At 53.6% G+C, this 22,807-nt stretch overlaps 2 protein-coding genes across 2 annotated transcripts in view; one reads left to right on the forward strand and one right to left on the reverse strand.

Moving 5' to 3' along the window:
- lmf1 (lipase maturation factor 1) overlaps positions 1–9,362 on the reverse strand; it is an 80,203-nt gene extending 70,841 nt beyond the window's left edge. Inside the window, exons 1-2 of the mRNA XM_028813980.2 lie at positions 9,104–9,362; positions 2,718–3,027 (exon numbers count right to left, since the gene is read on the reverse strand). Coding sequence (XP_028669813.1) covers positions 2,718–3,027; positions 9,104–9,332 — 539 coding nt within the window. The 5' untranslated portion in view covers positions 9,333–9,362. The remainder of the gene's footprint in view (positions 1–2,717; positions 3,028–9,103) is intronic.
- A 7,949-nt stretch (positions 9,363–17,311) lies between these two features.
- On the forward strand, positions 17,312–21,172 carry sox8a (SRY-box transcription factor 8a). Its single transcript, XM_028813982.2, has 3 exons — positions 17,312–18,062; positions 19,051–19,289; positions 19,882–21,172. Exons 1-3 carry the CDS (start codon positions 17,644–17,646, stop codon positions 20,607–20,609), a joined length of 1,386 nt encoding a protein of 461 aa, XP_028669815.1. The 5' UTR covers positions 17,312–17,643; the 3' UTR covers positions 20,610–21,172.
- Positions 21,173–22,807: the final 1,635 nt, after the last annotated feature.

Consider the following 22,807-nt stretch of genomic DNA (forward strand, 5'->3'; position numbering starts at 1 on the left):
GTGAACCTGAACATGGTGTGCAGCGCTGGCATCGGGGCCTGGCGACACAAACACGTCCACCCAGAGATGCCACTCGGCGCAGTTTAGAGCGGTGCAACCAGAAAAGAAACCCAAGAGCAAAGGCAACCAAGCCGTGGAGTCGTGCGAAGGCGTCACTGGCACGACATTCAAAGCTGGCCTGGGATCAGGCGCCCGCTCTCAAGCCTCTCATTAAGGCGCTCGGCTATTTCTCCAACCCTGCACTTGAATCCAATAAATGACTGGCAGCGAGATTCCTGTTTATTTGGAGTGCCCAGCCCGACTTGCCCGCTCTGTCCACATTTCCCAGCGGATCATTAAAACGCTCCTTTTACTCTAATCTCGCTTTTCCCACGATTAGGCCACAAATGAACACTTATGGGTAAAGACCTCCAGGGGCATCACTGGTGGCTTTTGTGGGGTGGGGGTGGCGGCGACCTGCAGGGGATTGAACAATAGTCTTAAAAAAAAAAAATAAAATAAAAATAATAAAGTAAATGATAAAACGGTGCGCACGGGGGTCAGGGGACAGGCTATGGGGGTGTCAAAGTGGGAACAATTCACTTCAGTGGCCTGCTTACTTACTCCTGGCTTGGGAAGTCCCCTCTAGCGACAGGCAGGCCCACCCTGCACCACAAACACACCGAGGCCATGGCAGTGACGAGGGACAGTGGAGCACATGACAGTGACGAGTGCGTGGGGACTTCAGGTGTGGCTGGCCAGCCCCTCACACTCCTGCTGCGCTCGCTCCTGGGCTCCCTTTGCGTTTCCCACTTTCATTTTGTGACTGTTGGTGGTCTTCAGCCCCCTTTAGATCTTTGGTCATTTGTTTTTCATTCTTTAGCCTTTCGGTTCGCCGATTTTTGGCGGGTATTTTAGCTTCTTGGGCATTTGGACCCACTTTGAATGTTGGTACGTTGGAATGCTCCGAGGTGTCCGTTTATTTGGAATTCAAACTAATGAAGTTTTGCTATGGGTGGGCCGGGGGGCTCGAAGGCTCCCTCTTCCTCACCGAGAGGAGTTTTTAGTCCCGAGTTGAGGAAAGATGATGGCAGACGATGCAGTCAGCATTTGCGGGGGACGACGGATTGCGATTGCCCGCTCATGCCCGCTCAGTGAAGCACTTGCCGTTACCCAACCCCGCCGGCTCAGAGGGGTTTCCTTTTAAATTGTGGTCTCGTTACGTCACGTGGCCCCTGCCCCCCAGACCAGTAACAGTCGCCCGCTGGTTTACAGTACGAGCCGCGCCCTTCAGCTGCTTTGGGTTCGTTTCTTTTGTTTGAACGTCCTGCTCGTTTTGTCGAATGGCTCCTCCTTTGTTCTTTTAACATTCACTTTTTTTGGTTCTTTTTTCTTTTGTTTTGTTTTAATAAACACACACTGATGCTGCGTGCCAGGGGTTGTTATGGGGTCCCACTCTTCCTTTACGCTTTTGGCCTCTTGAGTGTCGGAACTTTCTGTGGCTCACCGGAGCTCGGATGCCCAGGTTTGGGGCGACTCCCTCAGATCACTGCATTTAGCGCGATGCCCAACGGCACTGGCAGCTGGGTGAGCGTTTTCCAGCTATGGCGAGTGAAGCCACACTGTGTGGCCCATCATTCCCTTCTGTCCACTTGGCTCTGGTACGACCCGGGTGGTTCTCTATGCCCGCTCCCGTGGCCACATTGTTTACCTTACGTCCCCCTGGCCGAGAGCTCGTTGCTTGTCAGCCCACCATGGCGACGGGACCTTTACCTTCAGTTCGGGTTTTTACTTTCACGCCACGTGCTTTTCTTCCGGGTTGTTGTTGGTGGTGGTGGCTGTGTCCGCTGCTATTAGGTGACGGAGACCCTCCATGTGTGTCACCTCGCTGTGACTAAGAGATGGCCATGTCTTGTACCTCAATCAGCCGATAAACGCCTCTGCTCAGGACTCTTGCTTACTGCTATCGATCTTTTCTTTTAGCAACTCTCGATGTGGACCCTACGACTGCCAGCCATTTGGGTGACTATCCCTGGTGGTAAAGCACATTCCACACCACACTCGTACAGACACGACACAGAGCCCCCAGATTTGGGCAGGACTTGTCACACCACAGGACGAGCGGGCACAACCGGAAATCGCAGTAAAAGAGCGGGCCGTTAACGAGTGACCACAGGAGGGCATCCACGTCACCCGCACGGGGATGGTGTCCCTGCCAGGAGGTGACCGAGTATCACTCAGACTTGGGGTGCCCCCTGCTCCAGCAGTATCTCGGTGACAACAGGATGACAAGATGAGCCATGAAATGCCATAAATGGACCAACGCACACTCAGCCAGCATGCCCGCCCGCACCACTCCATTCTCGGGCAGTTCACCCGCTATACCCACCCACTATCACAGGGCCCCAGGATTAGGGGATGGCATTTTACATTTTCTTACAGGGCTAACGGATTATTTGGATTTTGTGGGCACTGCCATGGCATGACCCATATGACTTTACATATGACACCATCATGGGGCCACAATTCAAGATGGAGTGGCACCTCAGCCAGCTACTGCCGTTAGGCTACCAAATGGCCTTTGACCTGCCACCCTGTTGACCGTCCGGTTAACGTTTCGGACCTCCTTTGTGGTGGTCTCCTGTTCCTCCATCGCGCCATCCAGGCACTTGGTCTGCACGACAATAACATCACCCCCCACCTCCTGTGCTACAGACAGTAAAGGAGTTGGCACCTACCAGATCTGCCCAACGCTGACAAGTGAGTGGTAGAGGAGCCAAAGGAGAAACATCAGCACCATGTTGGCACAACCGGAGACCAGAACAAAGGCAGACAGCGCAAGGCCACCAAGGGCAATGTGATCCAGGTTGGCGTCCATGTCTGTCCAGTCCATGAACCACAGGAGGGTAGGGGTGTAGCTCAAGGCTGCCAGGTTGATCTTCCCGCCCACGTAGCGCTTGACGCTCCTCAGGTAAAGTCTGCATGGCGACAGGCCCTTCTCTCCGATCAGCGCTCTGTTCTGATGGTAGGCGACCAGGAAGGCCACGACTGTGGGAGGAAGAAGGAGCTCGTTAAAGATGGTGGTGGCACCACAGGGGCAGAACTCAGAGGGCACTTCCAATCAGCGCCAGCAACTCGCATTTAAGACCACTTGGGTGGGACACCTCAGTGACTGAGACACCGAGAAAAGGGGAAAGAAGAAAAAACAGCAGAAGGGAGGAGGTGCCAATCGGTCTGAACGATAGACGAGGGCACCCTCATCACCACCACCAGGTCAACACGCCAGCTCTGACAGTCAGTCATGCCATCCACTCATAGTGTTACCAATGAGACCGAGGTCTGCACGCCCAGACAGACATTAAAAGCACTAGAGACACGTTACAGCGGGCACCGCTACTACTGTTGGTATTACTGCTACCTCTGATCTGACCGATGCCCTTAACCAAGGTGACCTATGCCATGCTCCCTATACAACTGACAGACCGAGGTGAAACAAGTGCCATTTCTGAAAGGCGCTATACACAACATCAAAGGCCAAGACCTCAGCCCCTCAGAGCCATAGGGTTGGCCAGTCTGGCTTGGGTGAGGAAGTGCCAGTAGGACACACAGGAAGGAGAAATGGCAAAGGAGGGCAGACCAAGAGAGTCCTGACAGCGGCACCCCAAGGTCGGAGAAGGGGGCTTTCCGGGTGGGCGCCGGTGAGGAGAGGCTCAGACGCACACGGGCACCAAGGAGAGGCGCCGGAGGAGGACGCAGGGCACAAGGTGTAGTGACGTAAAGCTAATCTAATGGCCGCCCCCCCAATCCCCCCCAAACCACACCCCCCGCCCCCCCCCCATGTCCATCAGGCCAGGCTGCTGTGCCCCCCCGATGATGTCCCACCCGCACCGCACTCTGTACCCGTGACAGAGCACATGTCTCATACAGCCAATGGCATCCTGCCAAAGTGGATCCCGTGACAGTAACCTGCTTAGCAACCAGCTTAGCAACCAGTACACAATATGGCCGCCGCTATAAAGGGCCGAGGTGTCCACGTATTCGCTCAGCAGACGCTTTTATCCAAAGCAACTTACAAAGACAACATAAAATGCCCAAAAACAGAGAGACGTACGGCAAAGGCATAAAAGACAGACAAATGACAAACAAGGTGTCACTGTGAGCCGAGTGGCGTCACAAAGTCATCGTCATCTTGGCTGTCAGCATTCGTTAAGGCGCAGCTCTGCACACCTGACTATGAACCAACCTTAGAATAAAACGTCCTGCGCCACGCCACACGTCATTTATTTGTTGAAGATCACCTGCCATCTTTGATGCCATGCCCTGGCACCTTATAGCCCCTTCATGCCATCAGCCCCCCTACATCTCGTTCATAAGCAGGTCTTGTGGAAATGCCATAATGGCATTTGTGAAAGTCTTACTTGGCGATGCCAATGAGCCTGGCACAAGTTGCCATTCCCCAACCTGGAAACCTCCACACACATTTCTCACAGGCCAGCATGTCGACGTGCGCACACATTCCATTACTTCTGCCCCTTCGACGTGGGTACTGACAGGTGTCAGCTCATTGCTTTGCCACCCTAAAAATCTATTGATGTAATCAATGCCAGTCAGAGTGTGGGTCCTCCAATAGGTGGCAGCTGCATGCGAGTGAATACGTCCTAACACAGAAGACGGATGGGTGGGCAGTGATGACAGATGAAGACCACTGGAGGGGCAGAACCTGACTGATGCCAACACAGAAGAGTTTAACACACAAAAAACAAATGAGCAGAGGGTCCAGAATTCTACAGACAGCAGCACAACGACACCACCAGACCCCTGTGCCACCGTAGGCAGCTATGGGAAAGATGGGCACGACAGGCAGAGACATTCCACAGTAGTCCGCTTGTACCATCCGAGTTCTTCCACCGACTGCTCCTCCTCTGATGGACCCCAGCACAACACAGGAACCAACCCAGGGTGGGAAACCAGATGGGCACTCACCCAGTGCCAATCTAAAAACTGATGAGAACAGCAGTCCAGATTTGGGATGATGCTGCTGCCGCCGCACCAGCCTACTCTGGGCAGTGCCCATAGATTGCCATCTGTAACTACCAATTACAAACAAATCACCTGGTGGGGTACCAGGTAAAACCCCGGGTCACACTCACTGCCACCCATGGTGTAGCCCTCAAGTGACAAGCCATGACGTGAAAGCACCCGAGGCTGGCATGGCACTGTGCAGGCGCTTCTGCCCAGTCATTAACAACATCAATCGTCTCTCGTAATGCCTGGCTCGCTCTTTACCCTTATGCCAACCGAATGGCCTCCCCTCCTCAATGCCCCCCTCAAAACAGCAGCACCAAGCATGACAAAGGTGGGCACAGTCTTACCAGCCAGGCACCGCGGACATCTCGGTCACGTCTGCCAGTCCTTCTCGAAATGCCTCCGTCCCCAAAGGTGCCCATTCTTTTATAGAAATGCCTTTGATTAGCATCAGGCCACAATAAAGAAACACAAAGGCACTAAAGAGAGGAGCGATTTGAATCTGCCTTGGTCTTATCTCGTCACCACTGCCCGCCCGACCGCCCGCCCGCACGCCTGCCCGCCACTAAAGGGGCTCTTTTATTTAAGCTCTTCTTTGAACAAACAGCTTTTGTCATGGCAGCAGTTCCTTCCTTGCTGGTAAACCTGTGGCTAGCGGCTAACAATGGGGCCGATAGATGGGCTCACCAAGGTGCCTGTGCCAGTGCCAAACAAAACAACGAGCGGGCGTAAAGAATCGGCCATTCAAAGTGCAGGCGCAGAGAGAATCAAACAATGACAACCAAAAGGGGAACCAACCGCAGGGGGGCTCGGCTTGAATGGCCAGAGGACCACCAGAACCCCCCCCCCCCCCCAGAGTGAAAGGAAAAGCATGGGCACTAGATAGGAAATGGCACCCCGGACTGACTGGGCACTGCCCATCACGCAGCCCCAATGTCTGCCCAGTGCCTCATCATCCCAGAGCGTTGCAGGGTGTCAACTGAGATGGAAGACAAACACCCGCTGCCTGGCATGCCTTCCCGCTCATAGTGAAGTCCTGGCACAGCGGGCACCCACCTTCCCAGTGGCTCCAGGAGTTTGTGACCCCCACCCCCCCAGTCTGATTATCAGCTGCCGAGATGACAGGAGGGCAGAAGACGAGAGTTCAACACAAATATGGAGTCGGCAACTGGGAGGGGTGGGGGGGTCAAAAAAAAAAAACTGACGGCGGAGGACCGAGACGCTCATCCGGTTTAGCAACCAGCCGTCAAAAGGGGGCACATTAACACGGGCAGGTGGCACACACTCCACTTACCAGGTGAGCTTAGACTTCACGGGGTGAAGAAGGGGAAGGCGCAGGCTGCAGAGAGATGCCAATGGGCACAGGACAGAGCTGGCACAGAGAGGAGCCTTGACCACCGTCACCGGACAAGAAGAACGACAGCCAAAGAGGGCACACGATAGACGACACACACCACCGACCACACGTATAAAAGGAAACACAGTGGGGGTCCCAACCAACACAGCCGGGTGGCCAGGGTGGTGACGAGCTCTGCGATACACTGAAGGGTCACCTGCACTTGGCATCAGACGTCCAGACAGACTGACCACAGGCAGGTGAGGAGAAGGGGAGTCCCCGAGAGCCCCTCAGTCTTAATGACCGGGGGGTCTGGACAGCTGGCTTCTTCTCTTGTCCCCATCATCCCTGGCCCAATCTCTACGTCACTTACGGGGGACACCCTAGTCATCCTAGCAATGGGGATAAAGTGTACAAAAATGGGACGTTCAGTGACGGACCCTCACACACTCAAAAAAACAACAGGGCTTGTCTTGGGGGGGGAGGGGGGGGAATCGTTAGGCATAATAATAATTAAGTGAGGCAGAGGAGGACAGGATCTGAGGAAGGCCTCAACACGGCCAATCACCAGGAGCTCACAGGCCAATCAACACGGACCCCAAAACGATGCTGCAGATATGGGGGGGGCGGCACTCCAAAAACACCGAAAGTCGACCTTCAGGCGGAGGGCCAACTCTCACAAGACCTGCAAATAAAGAAAACCAGGATACCCCCGTGCCCCCCGCTGTGATTTACAAAATGGCACCCGCTGACCACTTAATGAAGGCAAAGAAAGCATGGAGCTCAGCCAAACGGGCCAAAGAACCAACGAACCGGGCAACTTCAGGCAAAGGTGCTACTGCTGTACAATCGTTTAACGAAAGTGCCAAGCAGGCACTGAACTGGCACCTCTCAGAACAACAGCCACGTGACTTGTCCAGCTTTCAGACTGAACAGCGTAGTCACTTACTAAAAAGACCACCAGTGTCAGGAAACAGCGGGACTAAGAGGTGCAAAATCCAAAATGCAGGGCTTGGCACGGACAACTCCGGCGGGCCGCGCTCGTTTTCTGCTGCCAGGCTCTTCTCTTCAAAGTGCATTCGGTCTCGGGGTCTGCTGCAGCGAGGGGGACGTGGCCGTTTCTCGCTCATATGCAGCTCCTCATGTCCCCAGCTGATGGTGTCACAGAAGCTGCTGTGCTTCACTCTTGGTGGCTCCTCGGTTACTCCAAGTCACTCAGACATCAAGAGGGGCTCAGCTGGCAGTCAATTACACATCAGGCGTGGCGCTCAGGCTGGTCCACCAACTCAAGTTCAAGTTGGCATCAACCGGACCCACCAAACGCCTCTTGTCCCCTTCTGTTAACATTGACTTTACACCAAAGCATCTTACAAAGGAGGTTAACGTAACCAAGTCAACAACCACCTGGGGGGGCTGTTTGGGAACAAGTGGCACAGGACGAGGTGACAAAACCAATCACCACAAGTGAAGAACACAACAGAAGCAGAGTCACAATTCCTACATCGTAACACCCAACAGAAATTCACAGAATCGGAGGGTCTTCAAATGCTTCCCAAGGGCATCCAAATTCCCAATGGAGGTGGGCAGCTCATGCTAGGAGCTACAGGTAAGGAGGGTCCGGAGTGAGACTGGACACCACGCTGAGGTGGCATCACCAGACGACCTCTCAGGTGCCAAAGCGGCAAGACATTGTACCAACGCACGTTGGCTTCAAAGAGCCAGCGATCTGACGAGAGATGTGCCATGTGCCCACCTTGGCTGGTTCAACACCAGTGACTTGGTGACTCAGATTGGCACTCACTCAGAGTGTTACAGTAGTCCACAAGTGACAAGGCCAAAGCCTGGACCAGGAGTCGCGCCACACATCGAGTGAATCTGCGAGGCCGAGGGACCACAGCCACACAGTCCTTGAGGGACGGCCGGCCATCGATGGTCATCTTATGGTGCCACCTTGGTTGAGTTCACCGTCACCCAAAGTTTTATTGTCTGTTGCTTCGCTCATTAAATTCATTTTTTTGCTAAACTTTTCCTCACTTAATCTCCCTTTGGTTTGTCGTCTTTGTAGTTTTCTCTACGATTTGCGCTGCTTTTCCACATTTCGTGTTTACGATTGTCATCGCGTGTCGTTTTCTTGACGCGCCTTTATATATTGAAGAAAACAAAAAGATGTAGTGATGACACCTGCGTCCGCTCTTCTTGTCACTTAATATTTAACTCTGAAGTAAGCGAACTAGGGACTGCGACACGACCACCGTGCCCTCCAAGTGCGGGTTAACTAAAAACTCAGTCTACGCACGGAGTGGCGCACCGGTGACTCTGTAGGCCGGTAACGGACGGCCAGCTCGGGGCCTTCCAGTCTGGACATCACCCCGAAGTTCACGGCTGTCCTCCTGCCAACGCGCACGCCAGAGGAGACACTCTGACCGAGAGAGGCTCACCGTGTCCTGCTGACAGCATCGCCAGGCCGGCATAGACCAAGTCAGCTGGCTCTTTTAGACGCCGGACCGGGCCGGGCCGAGCCGTGTGCAGCCCCAACCGGGCCATTAAGCTCCTCCGTGCAGCCGCCTTCGGCTACCCACGCATACGTCACTTCTCGAACCCTTAAACATTCACCGCGTTCTCCTTGAACGGCGCTATATAACTTTAAAACAAGAGCAGGCGTTACAGCGACCCGCCTGGCAAATAACAGCCGCGACTTCCATTAGCAACACAACAGCTCGGCCACTTTTAATGCCTCGAAAGTAAAGTTTGAAATGGACTCACAGTAAATAAAAGCAAGAAACCGAAGAAGAACAATCCTCGTCAGCCAAAAGGTGCCGCTTTGCAAAGGGGGCGCCGGTCCTTTAGTTCCATGCTTGCGTTTATCTTCTTCCTCGGGTTTGTTGCTTTTCAAGTCGCTTTCCTGCGCACTTTTCGGCTGTCCGGGTCGCCTTTTCCTAACCGCAGAATCTTCGCTGCTCTTGTCCCGCACATTTGGAATGGAGGCTGCCATGTTGATTGCGCGCTTCGAGCGACAGCCACAAGTCAGCGTTTGATTGGCTACGCTATTTGGAATGATCCACTAGAAGTTAAGGTAGAGGGGTTTTCTGAATTCATTAAACCTTTCAGCACGTGCTAGTATTCTTTTAATTTAAAAAAAAAATAACGAAGGGAAATATTTCTATTTCAAATTCAAAACCCCTAATTGCGAAATATGCACCTTTTCTCTGAAATACCTTGAAACGAAGGTTAGAGGAAGCCAAACTCCCCCATCTGTCTGTTTAGCTCACCTTCACTGTCGGCGGCGCCTCTTCCAAACAAATCAGCGGCGTGCGCCGCGGCTGCAGCTTGTCGGAGTTCAGCAGGTCAGCGCCCCGCAGGTGGATCTGCTCTGCTTTGGCATTAGCGGGCATGCGGGCAGGCGTCTCTGGAGCATCAGCTTAATCTTACGAGTGGCACTATAGTTCTTAGCGCCACATCGAAGGCGTCGTCTTCTTGGTATGGCACTTCAGACGAACAGTAGGAGGTACCGTAGCCTGAGTACTGGGTGAGGGCTCAACAAGCTGGTGAAAGCCAAATCTGCCAGAGGCTTGACTGGCATATTCTCCTGCCATGTGAAATGACAAAGATCGGTCAGTCGCATGTGAGATTGCCCGGTGACTGAGGACTCGTTAAAATGTAACAGCGTTTTCTGGTTCACATCATGGAGTTCATCCCCTTTTCTAACGACAGTGAACAAAGGAGTGAAGGACGTCCAAATATGCCAAACGGGTGTCTGCAGAGTACCCCATTTAGGGAGTCTTCATGGCTACCCAGATGTTTCCTTTATTTGTCTTGTAAATGTAAGCGCAGAGCTCTGCTCGTCCACCGCTGGCTGGCTGTCGGCTTCTTCCTTCTCCCTTCACACCTCTGCTGTTTCTTCACTCGTTGGGTTTGGGTGAGCCGGGTGGTCTCGTGCCCTCGGACCCCCTGCAGATTTGTTTTTTTTTTTTTCTCTCCAGCCCTCTGAAGTTTTGTTTTGTTTTTTTTTCTGTCCTCCCTGGGCATCACCCCTTACTTTTTTTCTTTGTTAATCAGCATGGCCTCATTTTATTTTTATATTTTTTTCTTTCTTTGAGCTCGTGCGACAGAAATAAATGATGTTGAAGTATCTGCTGTATCTTTTATTTCTCCAGTTACAAATCCCACTGATCCCAATGCGTGGACTGAGGAATGCCAGGCTTTTCCCCAGTGGCACTGGGTGGAGATTTAGAAGATTTGGATGTGCCAGGTCATCACAGGACACGGTCACTCAGACCCGTTAAAAGGACCAAACCAGCCCAGCTTTGGCATGTGGCACAATGCCAGAGTAGTTCCCAAACGGGGAGATGACAGGTCAGGTCAGGTTGGGGGGCATGCACTGGTACAGACAGGTGGTCCAGTCCCACCCCTCTATCTGCCACAGCCAGCTGTTACGTGGGCATTCCCTTGGCCTGGTCCAGCCACTCGGATCCTCAACAATGAGCCAGATCACCCTCGGGTAATCGCGCCATAACTGACGCCCCCTTACGATGCAGGTCATGTGACTCATTCGGGACTCTGTGAGCAACACCAAGTCACACCAGTGGACCCTCTGAAGTGACACACATGAAGGAGTCCAGTCCTCGTCTCAGGTCACTGGGCAGCATCCAAGACTCTAAAGACCTTCGTCCTTTTGTGCCACACACCCCCCTTCAAGGTGACGTCATGACCCCCCAATGCCCTCCTAATCCATGTACTGACATCATAGGAAGAGTCACAAAGGAGATGACACACAGGCTGTCACTCAGGGCCCACCTTTTGTCAGATCAGCCGCAGCCCGCCGTGATTTCCTAAAGTACGCTGAGCCCCGTAATTTAAGGGGCGGCTGATAAAATGTGCCAGCCGTGGCTTGGCGCCTTTGAAGGGACTAAGCGACGTTAATTCAAAGACCTTCCTGCTGACCGAAAAGAATATCCAAGACAGACGTGACTGAGAGCAGCAGCTGCATGCCAGCCAGGAGGATTCATGCCATGCTACAGTGTAGTCAACCACTGGGCTTCATGGCAGTGGCACCAGGCACTCACGGGGCACCACAGACTAGACGCCATTCACTTTAAAGTCACCCGTTTGTGGTGCGTTTATTAGGGGAGTAAACCTCCATGGACCCTGGAAGAAGACAGAAACTCGAGAGCAAGGGGGCGGGATGTGAACCACAATCGATGGAGCACTGAGACTGGCAGCGCCAACCACCGGGCAGGCCAGATGCAGATACTCGAGCCCTGGGTAAATCAAGGCAGTGAGGGCAGACACAGCAAGTGGACCGCAGCGGTATATTGAGGGCACGGCCTTGACGAGGGGCCGGTGAGTCACGATTGTAAACCGCAGGTCCCCTTCAGGTCACAGCCTTGGCCCCTGACATAAGCGTGTGACTCACAGGTGACACCAGAGATCGGCGTGTGACAAAGGGACTTTACACAGAACGGCTTACTGCACCCGCTTATCGTAATCTGGAATGTTTGCAAAATGGAAGATGAGTTGAGTGAAGGACCCCAGTTAATAAATGGCAAAGAATAGCAGCGGGCACTGTGGCACCACACAGGACAAGCAGCGAAAGGGCATTAGATCTGACAAAGCAGGGTCACCGAAACCCAACAAAAGCAAAAGAACTCGTCACGGGCCTGACATGAGGGTGGGCACGGCAAAACACTTCACCCAGTGGCCACCCACCTGGGACGGGCTGACCTCATCTAGTAAACCCCTGGCCATCATGGAGGGCTTTAACCGCAAACTCTGCTCACCTCCATAGACGGCACGGCACGCCCAGGCTGGCATCTTCAAGCAGAACTGAGACCACCAGGTGGTACATCAGTCTCACCTAAAGCTGGGAGCCCGATGGGGACCACCCGTTAGAGTCGCTGCTGCCCTGAATGCCGTGTCATTTTTGGTGTCCCCTTGTCCTCCATGTTGTTTAATGTACTGTCCATACATGCAGCCTACCCTGGAAAGCAGGGAGCCAAGGCTGGGTGGGATGCCCAGTTCATTTCAGGACCACACACACTTGAGCCAGTTTGTGAGTACCAGGCAACATAACCAGCTTGTCCTTGGAGATCAAACCGGAGCTCACGGGCACAGGGAGAACATGCAGACCCCACATGGCATGGACCAGGCAAAGGCCTTGAACCCAAGCGGGCAGTGAGCCAGCAGCACTGAGCAGACTGTGCCATCATGTGGCCCTTGACATGCTGGCTGCTCTGTGCCTGCATTTACCCACTAAAACCAATAAGGATCCCAGTATCACAAATCAGCTGAGGGGTTTATAAGGACAAAGTGGCACTTTTAGGGGCTGCCTTAACACGGACTGATTTGCTGTGTTTGTATAGTGCCATACATGTCGAGCGACTATATAGTGCCTTTCACATCCACCCACCGTATATCAGCTTCCCTGTATCTTTGATCAGCACTCACCTGTGCGTCCGTACATCATATAGCGCCTTTCCTGTTTCTACTGTACAGCAGCTCTATACATGTCTAGTGCGCTCAGTGTATATTCAGAGGCTGATTGTATACCTGCTTCTGTATCTACTGCCATATTTTATATAGCGCCTTTCCTATTTAATAAGTTCAGGCTTTCAAACATGAAGACGCCTGGCCGTGCTGTCCAGAAAACCACACGAGATGTTCACACAGGTTAGAAAATGTCGGGCAGACGCGATTCATTCCGGCCCTGCTCTGATGCCCCTTTGTCTTCAGCTCCTTCAGCCCCAGGCCTGCCACAGCGCTGGCATTGCAGTGACGGGACAAAAGGCCATTGTATCCCGTAGGTAGAGACATTCCTTGATCGCCGGGGGGACTACAAATGTTTCCTTCGTGGCTTTAAGTTGGTCACAAAAGCGCTCTTAAGTGGGCTCACTTGGCTCGCTGTCTCCTCCGGCGAAGTACAAGAAGTGAGGGTCTGCTGGGAGTGCGAGCGACGACTACTTAGGGAGGGCGAGAGGAGCGAGGCCATCAAACGAGGACTTCCAATAAGTGCGTGCGTGTGGGGGACCGGAGGAGCTGCTGCAGCGGCGGCGCGGCCTGGAGACCTGCTGGAGACCCGCTGGAGACCCGCAGGTATGAGGGGGCACAGCGGATGTGAAAATCCACATCGAAGCATTATGATGATGATGATGATGATGATTATTATTATTATTTACTCTGCACTAATAACACTCGCAGCACTGCAATTACTTTGGACTGACGCCGGGTGTGCGCGCCGCGTTCCGGGTATGCTAGTGCCCACGAGGGGCACGCGCGGTGGCGAGGGGTGCCAGGAGACCCGAGTCGGAGCCGAAAGCCGTCAACTTCCTTCCCGCCTCAAGTGTCTCCGCTTCCATTGCTCAGATCCTTTGGAGCCGTGAAGCGCGCTTTGTAACTGGCCTCTGCTTTTCTTTCTTTCTTTCTTTCGTATATACGCGTGTTTCTTTCCTGTTAATCAAAGGCGCTATAAAGCGAGGTGCACGCTCCGATGTCATTATCATATCAAGTTCGCAGAGCACTCTGCCAGTGTCGGGGTTCGTGCGCATCGATACGCCGTGAGTGCGGAGTGCGAGCGTAAACCTCCTGGGGGTCCGCACGAGGACAAACAAGCCAAAGCGCCGTACAAGCAAATGAACTTTCCAGAAACTTTAACAAAGTGAGCATCTAAACTTTTAAAAGCCAACGCCCAATGGCACTCCTGCTGCCCGCGACTCCAAAAACTCGATCGGGTGCATGGGTTCGGCAAACGGACCTGAGAAACAATCGGCGAGAGGCTGCAGATCTCGGGGTACACTCGTCTCGGGTGGTTGGTTCACGGTTGTGGCGGTGCAGCTTCACTGAGCAGCCGAGCAGATGTATGGACAGAGGACCTAAAATATCAGAGAGGGAGACCCTGATGGAGAAATGTGGCGCTTCTCCGCCTCTCGCGCATCGGCGATGACAGGAGGCTGCGTGATGATTAGAAACATGAAATTATAAACCTTCGTGTTTCAAGTTATTTTAGTCGAATAGCAAGTGAATACAGCATGCCTGAGAGAGAGATGTGAAAGGCGCTATATAATAGATAGATAGACAGATGGATGGATGAAAGGCGCTATATAATAGATAGATAGATAGGTGAAAGACACTATATAATATGGATGTAATAAAAGGCGCGATATAATGGATAGCTAGAAATGAAAGGCACTATATGATAGATAGATGGATGGATGAATGGCGCGATATAATTGATAGATAGATATGTGAAAGGCACTATATAATAGATAGACAGATGGATGGATGAAAGGCGCGATATAATTGATCGATAGACAGACTTATAGCGCTTTTCTATAGGCACCCTATTCCTCTATACCAGACATATTTATTATTTTCTTTCCTTAAACCTTCGGCGCTATTTGATTTGGCTTAACGTGGGATAAGCCTGTTGATGAGGTAATCCAATGACCATTTCGATCTTCTCAGAGAGTATCGCACTGTAAACACTTCAAGTGAATTACATTGGCGAGGATAAAGAAGCTTTAAGAAAATGGGCTTTTTGTCTCTTATTAAAGGAGCGTATATAATAACAGACAAAACAAAAACACCAATACGTCCAACAGCATGCACTGTGACTGCTCCACATTCAAATGTTGCCATTTCGTGGACTTTTTGCCCCTGAACGTCCGAGGACACGAACGCTGCCGTTCAAGTCTGCGCAGCGCTGTAAGGAGTGAAGCGCGTGCGTGTGTGCGCCGGTGTGTGCGCGCGCGCGCGTGCATGACTCTTATTGAACGAGGACGAGCCCTTTTACCGGCGAGCCGCTGCCGTACAGCACCCCCTGTTGCTCAATCCGCCGGTAAGTACGCGAGTACAGGAAGTTACTGACTTTAAGAAAACAACCCGTTTTTGATTTTTTTTTTTTAGATCTTCATAGCAGACGCGTCCTCAGGGCGCTATATTGGTACTGAGCTCTGTGAGGCGGGTGCTTGTCTACTTAGGGTGGGCTGTGGGTTTATGTTCCCCACCGCTATACGTGCATTGCATGGTTTTATTGCGCGATGTCACACAGATGTTATGGGGGGGGGGGGGGGGATTGTATTGACTCCGAGTGTTTGTTAACAAAACGCCACAACCCCACCCTCGAAGACCTTTGCCGCCTACCTCACCTGTGTTGCCCAGTTGTTCCTTCTGAACTTCTGTGAAGAGCTTTGAACGTGGGAAAGGCGCTATATAAATACATTAATTATTATTATTATTATATTTGCGTAGGGTGACAGCAGTAAAGACCGAAGCAGCAGATTTAATTTCACTTCTTTAGCCAGCAGGCAGCCCAGTATATGGCGACATGCCAATGAATGTGTAAACTGAGGATCGTCAGCTGAGACGCGGGTGTAGCTGGCGGTTTGCTTTTCCATTCTGGACGGACATATTCATAAACGATTAGTTGACTTGCTTTGCATACATGTAATTGCTGAGGTGATGTGCCATCTGTCTCAAATGTCGGTCCCCTGTTGTCTGTGGAGTGCGGGGTCGCGGCCGGACACTCCTGGACATTCGCTTTACTCCGTCCGTTATATGAAGCCACTTGTCCAGTACAGCGGGGCACAACTGCAATACAAGGAAGGCCGGGGTCTCCTTCGTCTTCTTCTTGGACCCTCATGGCTCCCGTCGTCTGCGATGACACCATCCACGTCCATTCTGCACAGACACATAGAAATAGTGGAAAACGTAAAAACGGGGCCGTCTTAATTTAAACTAAACTAAAAAAAAAAAGGCAACGCACCTCCGGACTCGAATTCACGCACGCGCACTCACCTCTGCCTTGTGGTGGTCTTCTCAATAATAAGGCGCTATATTGATGTGGACACCTGCGCACATCCAATTTCTGCTCTCTGCTTTCCTAGCTTGACGTTATGGGACAAGTCAGGTGACTTTAAGCCGTTTAATTGGAGAACAGATATTTATATTTTTAAATAATTATACAGAAAACAACACGACATTCCAAACCTCGCAGGCGGTGTAGCTGGAGCCACTCGCGGCGTCTTAGCTCTAAGGCAGGAACCGACATGAGCGGAAGGCCAGGCTGCCCCGTGTCACCCACACCGGCCCAGTGCCGAGCTGTTGTCTGAACTGGCAGATCTTTGGGGTGAGGAAGACAACACGAGTGCCGAAGGTCCACATTCTGTGCGCTAACCGAGTCCTTGACTGGCAGCCGCGCGCCCGGTTACCGTAGCGACTACACGGGACCGTGTGTGCGACATGGAACGGTTTATATATATATATATATATTCTCTAGAGAGATACTCGATCTGAGTGCAGGCCTGTCACTCTGCCGCCACCAAGTCGCCGACACTCCGATGCTGTGATTTCTTCTGGGCTATTCGATTATATTTCGATTGTATCGATTGGTTCTTGCAGCTGTAGCTGTTCACTTACTAACTTTGACCCTCATAGAAGACATTTTAATTAAAGCCTGTTGATGTGTGGCCCGGTCCCGCTGCTACTTCTGTATCTACCAGGATGATAACCCGATGTGTTGGCACCCTGCCCAGGATTGGTTCCTGCCTTGTGCCCTGTGTTGGCTGGGATTGGCTCCAGCAGACCCCCGTGACCCTGTGTTTGGATTCAGCGGGTTGGAAAATGGATGGATGGATAACCCGATGGAAACGGGATAAGCACTGGGATGCCGTTCAGGGTCCCTAGAAGCCTGTGACTTTATAGAATTTTGAGCCTCGCCAAACGTTTGTTCATTCACACATTCCGGGAAGACATTTTAAGAAGAATACACGGCGACTTCCACACACACACACACACACACACACGCCATATTTTTTTACTGTCCCCAAAGCCACCGCGCTTTTAAGAGCTCAAGGCGTTCGGGCGCCGAGGCGAAGCGGAGAGCTGACAGTGACCGACAGACGGACCGACAGACGGACAGACGCACTGGAGCCGAAACGGCTGATTTTTGGACGGCCGTGCAGAAGGATGCCCCGCCCGTCGCTAGCACCGCCCCGCGATTTCCACCAATGAGGATGCAGGGGGCGCGGTCAGAGAAAGTTGCCTTAAGAAACTTCCTTACGCTGCGCTGCAGACGAGCCGTGGCAGCGTCGCGTCCGACAGTCGCTGGATTCGTTGAAATTACTCGAATTTTCCCCCGTTGCTTGGAGTTAAAGCGGAGCTTCATGTGTGGCAGCACTCGGCCATCTGGACTCGTCAGCAGATTCCACTGATTCCCTGCGTCACCCCATGAGCCTCCTCTAAGCCTTCTGCTCTCCCTCCTCCTGTGCCGAGCCGCTCGAGCATCTTTCGTCTTGCCGAGGATTCGCCCCATGCTGAACATGACAGAGGAGCACGACAAAGCCCTCGCCGAGCCCCCTTGCAGCCCGACTGGCACCAGCAGCTCCATGTCTCAGGAGGACTCGGACTCCGATGCCCCGTCGTCCCCGATGGGCTCAGATGGACGCGGCTCGCAGCGCGCTCCTGGCACGAGCAAAAAACTGGACGGGGACGAAGACGAGCGCTTCCCAGCCTGCATCCGCGAAGCCGTGTCTCAAGTGCTCAAGGGCTACGACTGGTCACTCGTGCCCATGCCGGTGCGAGGCAACGGAGCCCTCAAGTCCAAGCCGCACGTGAAGCGGCCGATGAACGCGTTCATGGTGTGGGCGCAGGCTGCGCGGAGGAAGCTCGCCGACCAGTACCCGCACCTGCACAACGCCGAGCTCAGCAAGACCCTGGGCAAGCTGTGGCGGTGAGTGGGGGCTCGCAGACCCCGGTGGGCGTGTGGTGTCTCGCGTTTACAGGGGGCGGGCGATCGCGAGGGAGACGCTGGCTTGTGTCGCTGATGAAGGGGACCCCGAGCTGCACGTCCTTTTCATTTCCTGGCGTGCGGTGCCCGCTGCGACTGCACCGAAGTCCTCGTCAGACCACCGCGGCTCCGAGGGGGGGAATCCTCTCTGTGGAACACGAAGTGCATTTTGAGACTCGCAAGACTAGAACGACCTTCTGAAGGCGACCTTTTGGGGTGCCCTGCCGGACCGTCCTGGCTACGAAGGCACTGCTCTCTGCTAGGTGCATGGCATCTTCATTCTGCGCTTGATTCAGATCTTATAATCTATAAATGTAGTTCCCCCCCCCCCCCCCCCCCCCCCCCCCCCACTCGATGTAGTCTGCTATTTTTCTAACGGTACTTGCTGGTAACTGCTACAGTCAGTGCCAGGAGCCTTCAAACTGGCATAAGACGCGACGGAGCTTGGCATTTGTTGCATTCGGTTCCATTGTTTACATTTCAAATGCGCCCGATGCCTGGGCACTGCGATTGGCGTCTTGTCCGCCTGGCAGGTGAAGTGTCTCTCCACACCAAGCCAACCGATGGCCCAGAAGTGTTCCTGGACAGTGAAGCCTCTGCTCTGAGGGGCTGTGGGCGCATTCTGGACGAGTCCTGTGCCGCCTCCGCCGACTCTGGTGACCGTTTAACGGAATTTCCTTCAACTGGCGCCCTTTACAGTCCAAATCAGCAGAGCGTGGGAACTGCGCAGGCGCAGAGCGCGGCCGGCGATTCTCCCTTCAGATTTAAATTAAAAGTCAAGCAAAGACCGAATTAGTGCGCACAGTGGAGACCACCGGGCAGCGGGCACCGCGTCAGGGCGCTAGAAGAGTAGGAGGACTCGCGCGGCCGTCTCAGAGGGTCTCGGCCGACCCCTCGTACTAATCAGGTTTGTGTTTGTCCCCCTCTTCAGCCTGCTGAGCGAGAACGAGAAGCGACCCTTTGTGGAAGAAGCCGAGAGACTGCGAGTTCAACACAAGAAGGACCACCCGGATTACAAATATCAGCCGCGGCGGAGAAAGAGCGTCAAAGCCGGCCAGAGCGACTCGGACTCGGGGGCCGAACTCAGCCATCACCCGGCGGGCGGAGTGTACAAGGCGGAGCCGGGCGTGGGGGCCCTGGGAGACGGAGCGCCACACAGCGAGCACGCAGGTACGAGGGGGGGACTGGAGGGGGGGGCTGCTCTCTGACATACCGTGATCCACATTTATATCCAGCCATTAGCCAACCCGCTATAGCCTAACTACAGGGTCACGGGGTCTGCTGGAGCCAATCCCAGCCAACAGAGGGCGCAAGGCAGGAAACAAACCCCCAGGCAGGGCGCCAGCCCCCCGCACTGTATTTATATGCCTGTGATATATTTATTATATAGCGCCTATTAGAGAGCGCCCATCAGTCATTACATGGAGATTTATTTACTGGACCATCCACATCTATTCAGCATCCATCACCTCCAGTTATTATATGGCGCCTTTCACCTGTTTCCCTCCCTGTCTGTGCCCACCTGATCTGTTGCCCCCCCCACATTGTTCACATGTGTCTCCTTCAAATATTTTCCATTTGTTCCTTGCGCTGCTTTTCTTTCTGTTTTTCGTAAATTTACTTTTTTTTCTTTCTGTTCTTTAACCACGGGTTCCACAGAAGGACCTCCACCCCACATACCGGCCTGCGGTGGTCTTGTTTGGCACGTGGCTCTTGGCGGTGGTCCTATCTTATTCCTTTTTGTTTCTTTCCCTCCCTCCAGGTCAGACCCACGGCCCACCCACTCCGCCCACCACCCCTAAAACCGACCTCCACCACGGGGGCAAGCAGGACCTGAAGCACGAGGGGCGTCGCCTGGTGGAGAGCGGCCGTCAGAACATCGACTTCAGCAACGTCGACATCTCGGAACTCAGCAGCGAGGTCATCGGCAACATGGACGTGTTTGACGTCCACGAGTTTGACCAGTACCTGCCGCTGAACGGCCACGCCGTGCTGTCCGGCGAGCACGCCCACGCTCAGAACTCTTCGGCCGCCTCGTACGGTGCCATCTACGGCCACTCGAGCGGCACCGGCGGGCCCGTCCAGGCCTGGGCTCACAAAAGTGGCGCCTCGTCCTCGGAGCCGGGCCAGCAGAGGCCGCACATCAAAACCGAACAGCTGAGCCCGAGCCACTACAGCGAGCAGGCCCACGACTCCCCGACCCCCTCCGACTACGGCGGGTACGGCGGCCAGGCCTGCGCCAGCTCGTCCACCCCGACCTCGACAGCGGTGTCCTTCTCCAGCTCCCAGTGCGACTACACGGACCTCCAGAGCCCCAACTACTACAGCCCGTACTCGGGGTACCCCTCCAGTATTTACCAGTACCCCTACTTCCACTCGTCCCGCCGCGGCTACGGCTCGCCCATCCTCAACGGCCTGTCGGTCCCCCCGGCGCACAGCCCCTCGGCCGGCTGGGAGCAGCCCGTCTACACCACCCTGAGCAGGCCGTAGGCTCCGGAGAGCCAAGGGGGGCTTTGTGTGCCGTCGCCCTGGACCCCCCAAGGACTTCCATTTAGCTCTATGCACTAATGACGGGACTGAGCGGGCCTTTGTCCCCATCTTCACTGCGGTGACAGTGACGAGGAGGAGGCCTGTGCCTTAGCGTGGATCGGTGGCAGCCGACTTGGACGCCAATCCTCTGTGAGGACTCGAGAATTACGGTGCCAACCGGGACCAAGTGTGCCCAGCGGTGTGCCCAGTGGACCTTTTTATTTTCTCGGAGTTTATTCCTGTATTTATGTTTTCCGTTTCCGTGATGAGGGGCGTTCCCCCCCCCAATCCCCTTCATCTCCTTTCACTGTTTGAACCCTCCCTCGGCTTTCAGCAATGTGGTGGGCTCCTCGGCTTACTCGAGCCCCCCGGGAGCGCTCCACGTGAGGACATGTGACACGGCAGCGGTGCCTTCCCGCTCTGGAGGTCTTCTCCTCGCCCACTCGCTGACTCTTTTATGTCATTTTCTAATCTTTTTACTGAAATTATTTTTGCAGATGTTTTAATAAAAAAGTTTCCCAGAAGTTTGTTTTTTTGTGTTTCAAGCTGACCGGCCGACCGACTCGACGTGATCTCGCTTTCCAGGGTGGCCCACCCGACGTCTGCTGTGTGCCCGCCTCATTGACTGGCAGAACCCTGCTGGCTGTTTGTGATGGGATGCCAGTGCCTGTGGGTACTTAGGGGTGCTGAAGTGCCATGCAGAGGTCATTCAGGTGGTCATACTGGGGTCACTCTCCACACAAGGGAGCTGAGGACCACATCTGGGGTGGGTCAGTAGGGGTCACTTGGATCAAACTGAGGGAGAAAAAAGAGTCAGAAAAGAAAGAGGCGGCCAGGGCATCATGAGGAGTAAAGTGCGGGGACCACGCCAGTCAGGCAGACGTCAGCCCTCAGTGATGAGCCCTGTGAGGGGGCAGCGGGCACACGTTCACAAAGGGGGGGTGGGTTTGTGATGTCAAACACCAAAAGGATTTGATGGGCTTCATCCTGACAGGTGGAAGAGCAGCCATTCAGAATCACCTGATCTGTCTGTCATCTTACAGGTCACCTGTCATCATGTCTGGCTCTCTGGTATTTAGTGCCAGTCAAAGCTTTTAATTCTAGAGCAGCCATCTTATCTATTATACAGCGCCTTTCACATCAATCTATTATATAGCGCCTTTTCTGTTTCTTCATGTTTTCAATGGCACCTTTGTTCTTTGCATCATCTACCTGTTATGTGGCAGACTTTGCTGTCTGTTCTTATATTGCACCTTGTCTCCTGCCCCTTGGCTGTGCCTTTTGTGCCCCCCTCCGCATTTCATTCATTTGTTCCGCTCGTCTTTTCTCACAGCTGTCCTTTCCCGTCTTGCTGTTTCCTCCATTTCCGTTTCCCAGCAGGCAGCTGTTCCACTGGCTTTGCTGACCAGAGCCAAACCCCCCCGTCAAGCTGATCGGAGGTCTTCTCCATCCTCGCTGATGTGGGGTGCTGGCGCCTGCAGTTTTGCTGATCTTCAGTCCTGAGTCCTTCCAGCCAGGAGCTGACCGATGTAGCAGATGCCCACCTGTCCTGCCCATCGCCCCCCATGTGGACTGTGTCGATGGCCGTGTTGTTAATTGTGTGTCCAGGCACGAGATGGGACCCCGACCTGAATGGGATGCCTGTTCCCCAGCCACCTGTATATCTTTGGTGCCCACAGGAAGTCCACGCCAGACTCCAGTCCTGGTCCTGACGGGCGTGTCATGTGCGTTTCCCCCACTGACAGACATGTTGACAGGCGAGTGTCCAGTCACCAAGGCTTTGTTCCTGCCTCGTCCTCATTGGCACTGGCATCGAGTCCCGGGTTCAGAACATGACGGGCGGGTACGCGGCTCACTGCCCACCGCCTTGAAATCTTTAGATTTCTTTTTTTTTGTCCGGTTTTTTTTTTTTTGCTTTTAGCTTTGGCTCACTGCTCCGCCCAGTGGACTGACTGGTCACACCGCTTGTTGTTTTCCACAGCCCAGTCCCAATGCTCAGGGTCAGTCTAATGTGACACCAGGACCACCAGAGTGTCTGAAGTCAAAGGTCAAGGGTGGATTAGGCTGTGCAACTGAAAAGAGCTAAATGGGTTTGTAACAAGGGGGCTGAAGAACTTGACATTGGGGGTCCACAAGTGAAGAAACACAAAGGTCTCCAA

The sequence above is a fragment of the Erpetoichthys calabaricus genome, chromosome 11 (genome assembly GCF_900747795.2).
Source record: "Erpetoichthys calabaricus chromosome 11, fErpCal1.3, whole genome shotgun sequence".
Taxonomy (NCBI): Eukaryota; Metazoa; Chordata; class Cladistia; order Polypteriformes; family Polypteridae; genus Erpetoichthys; species Erpetoichthys calabaricus.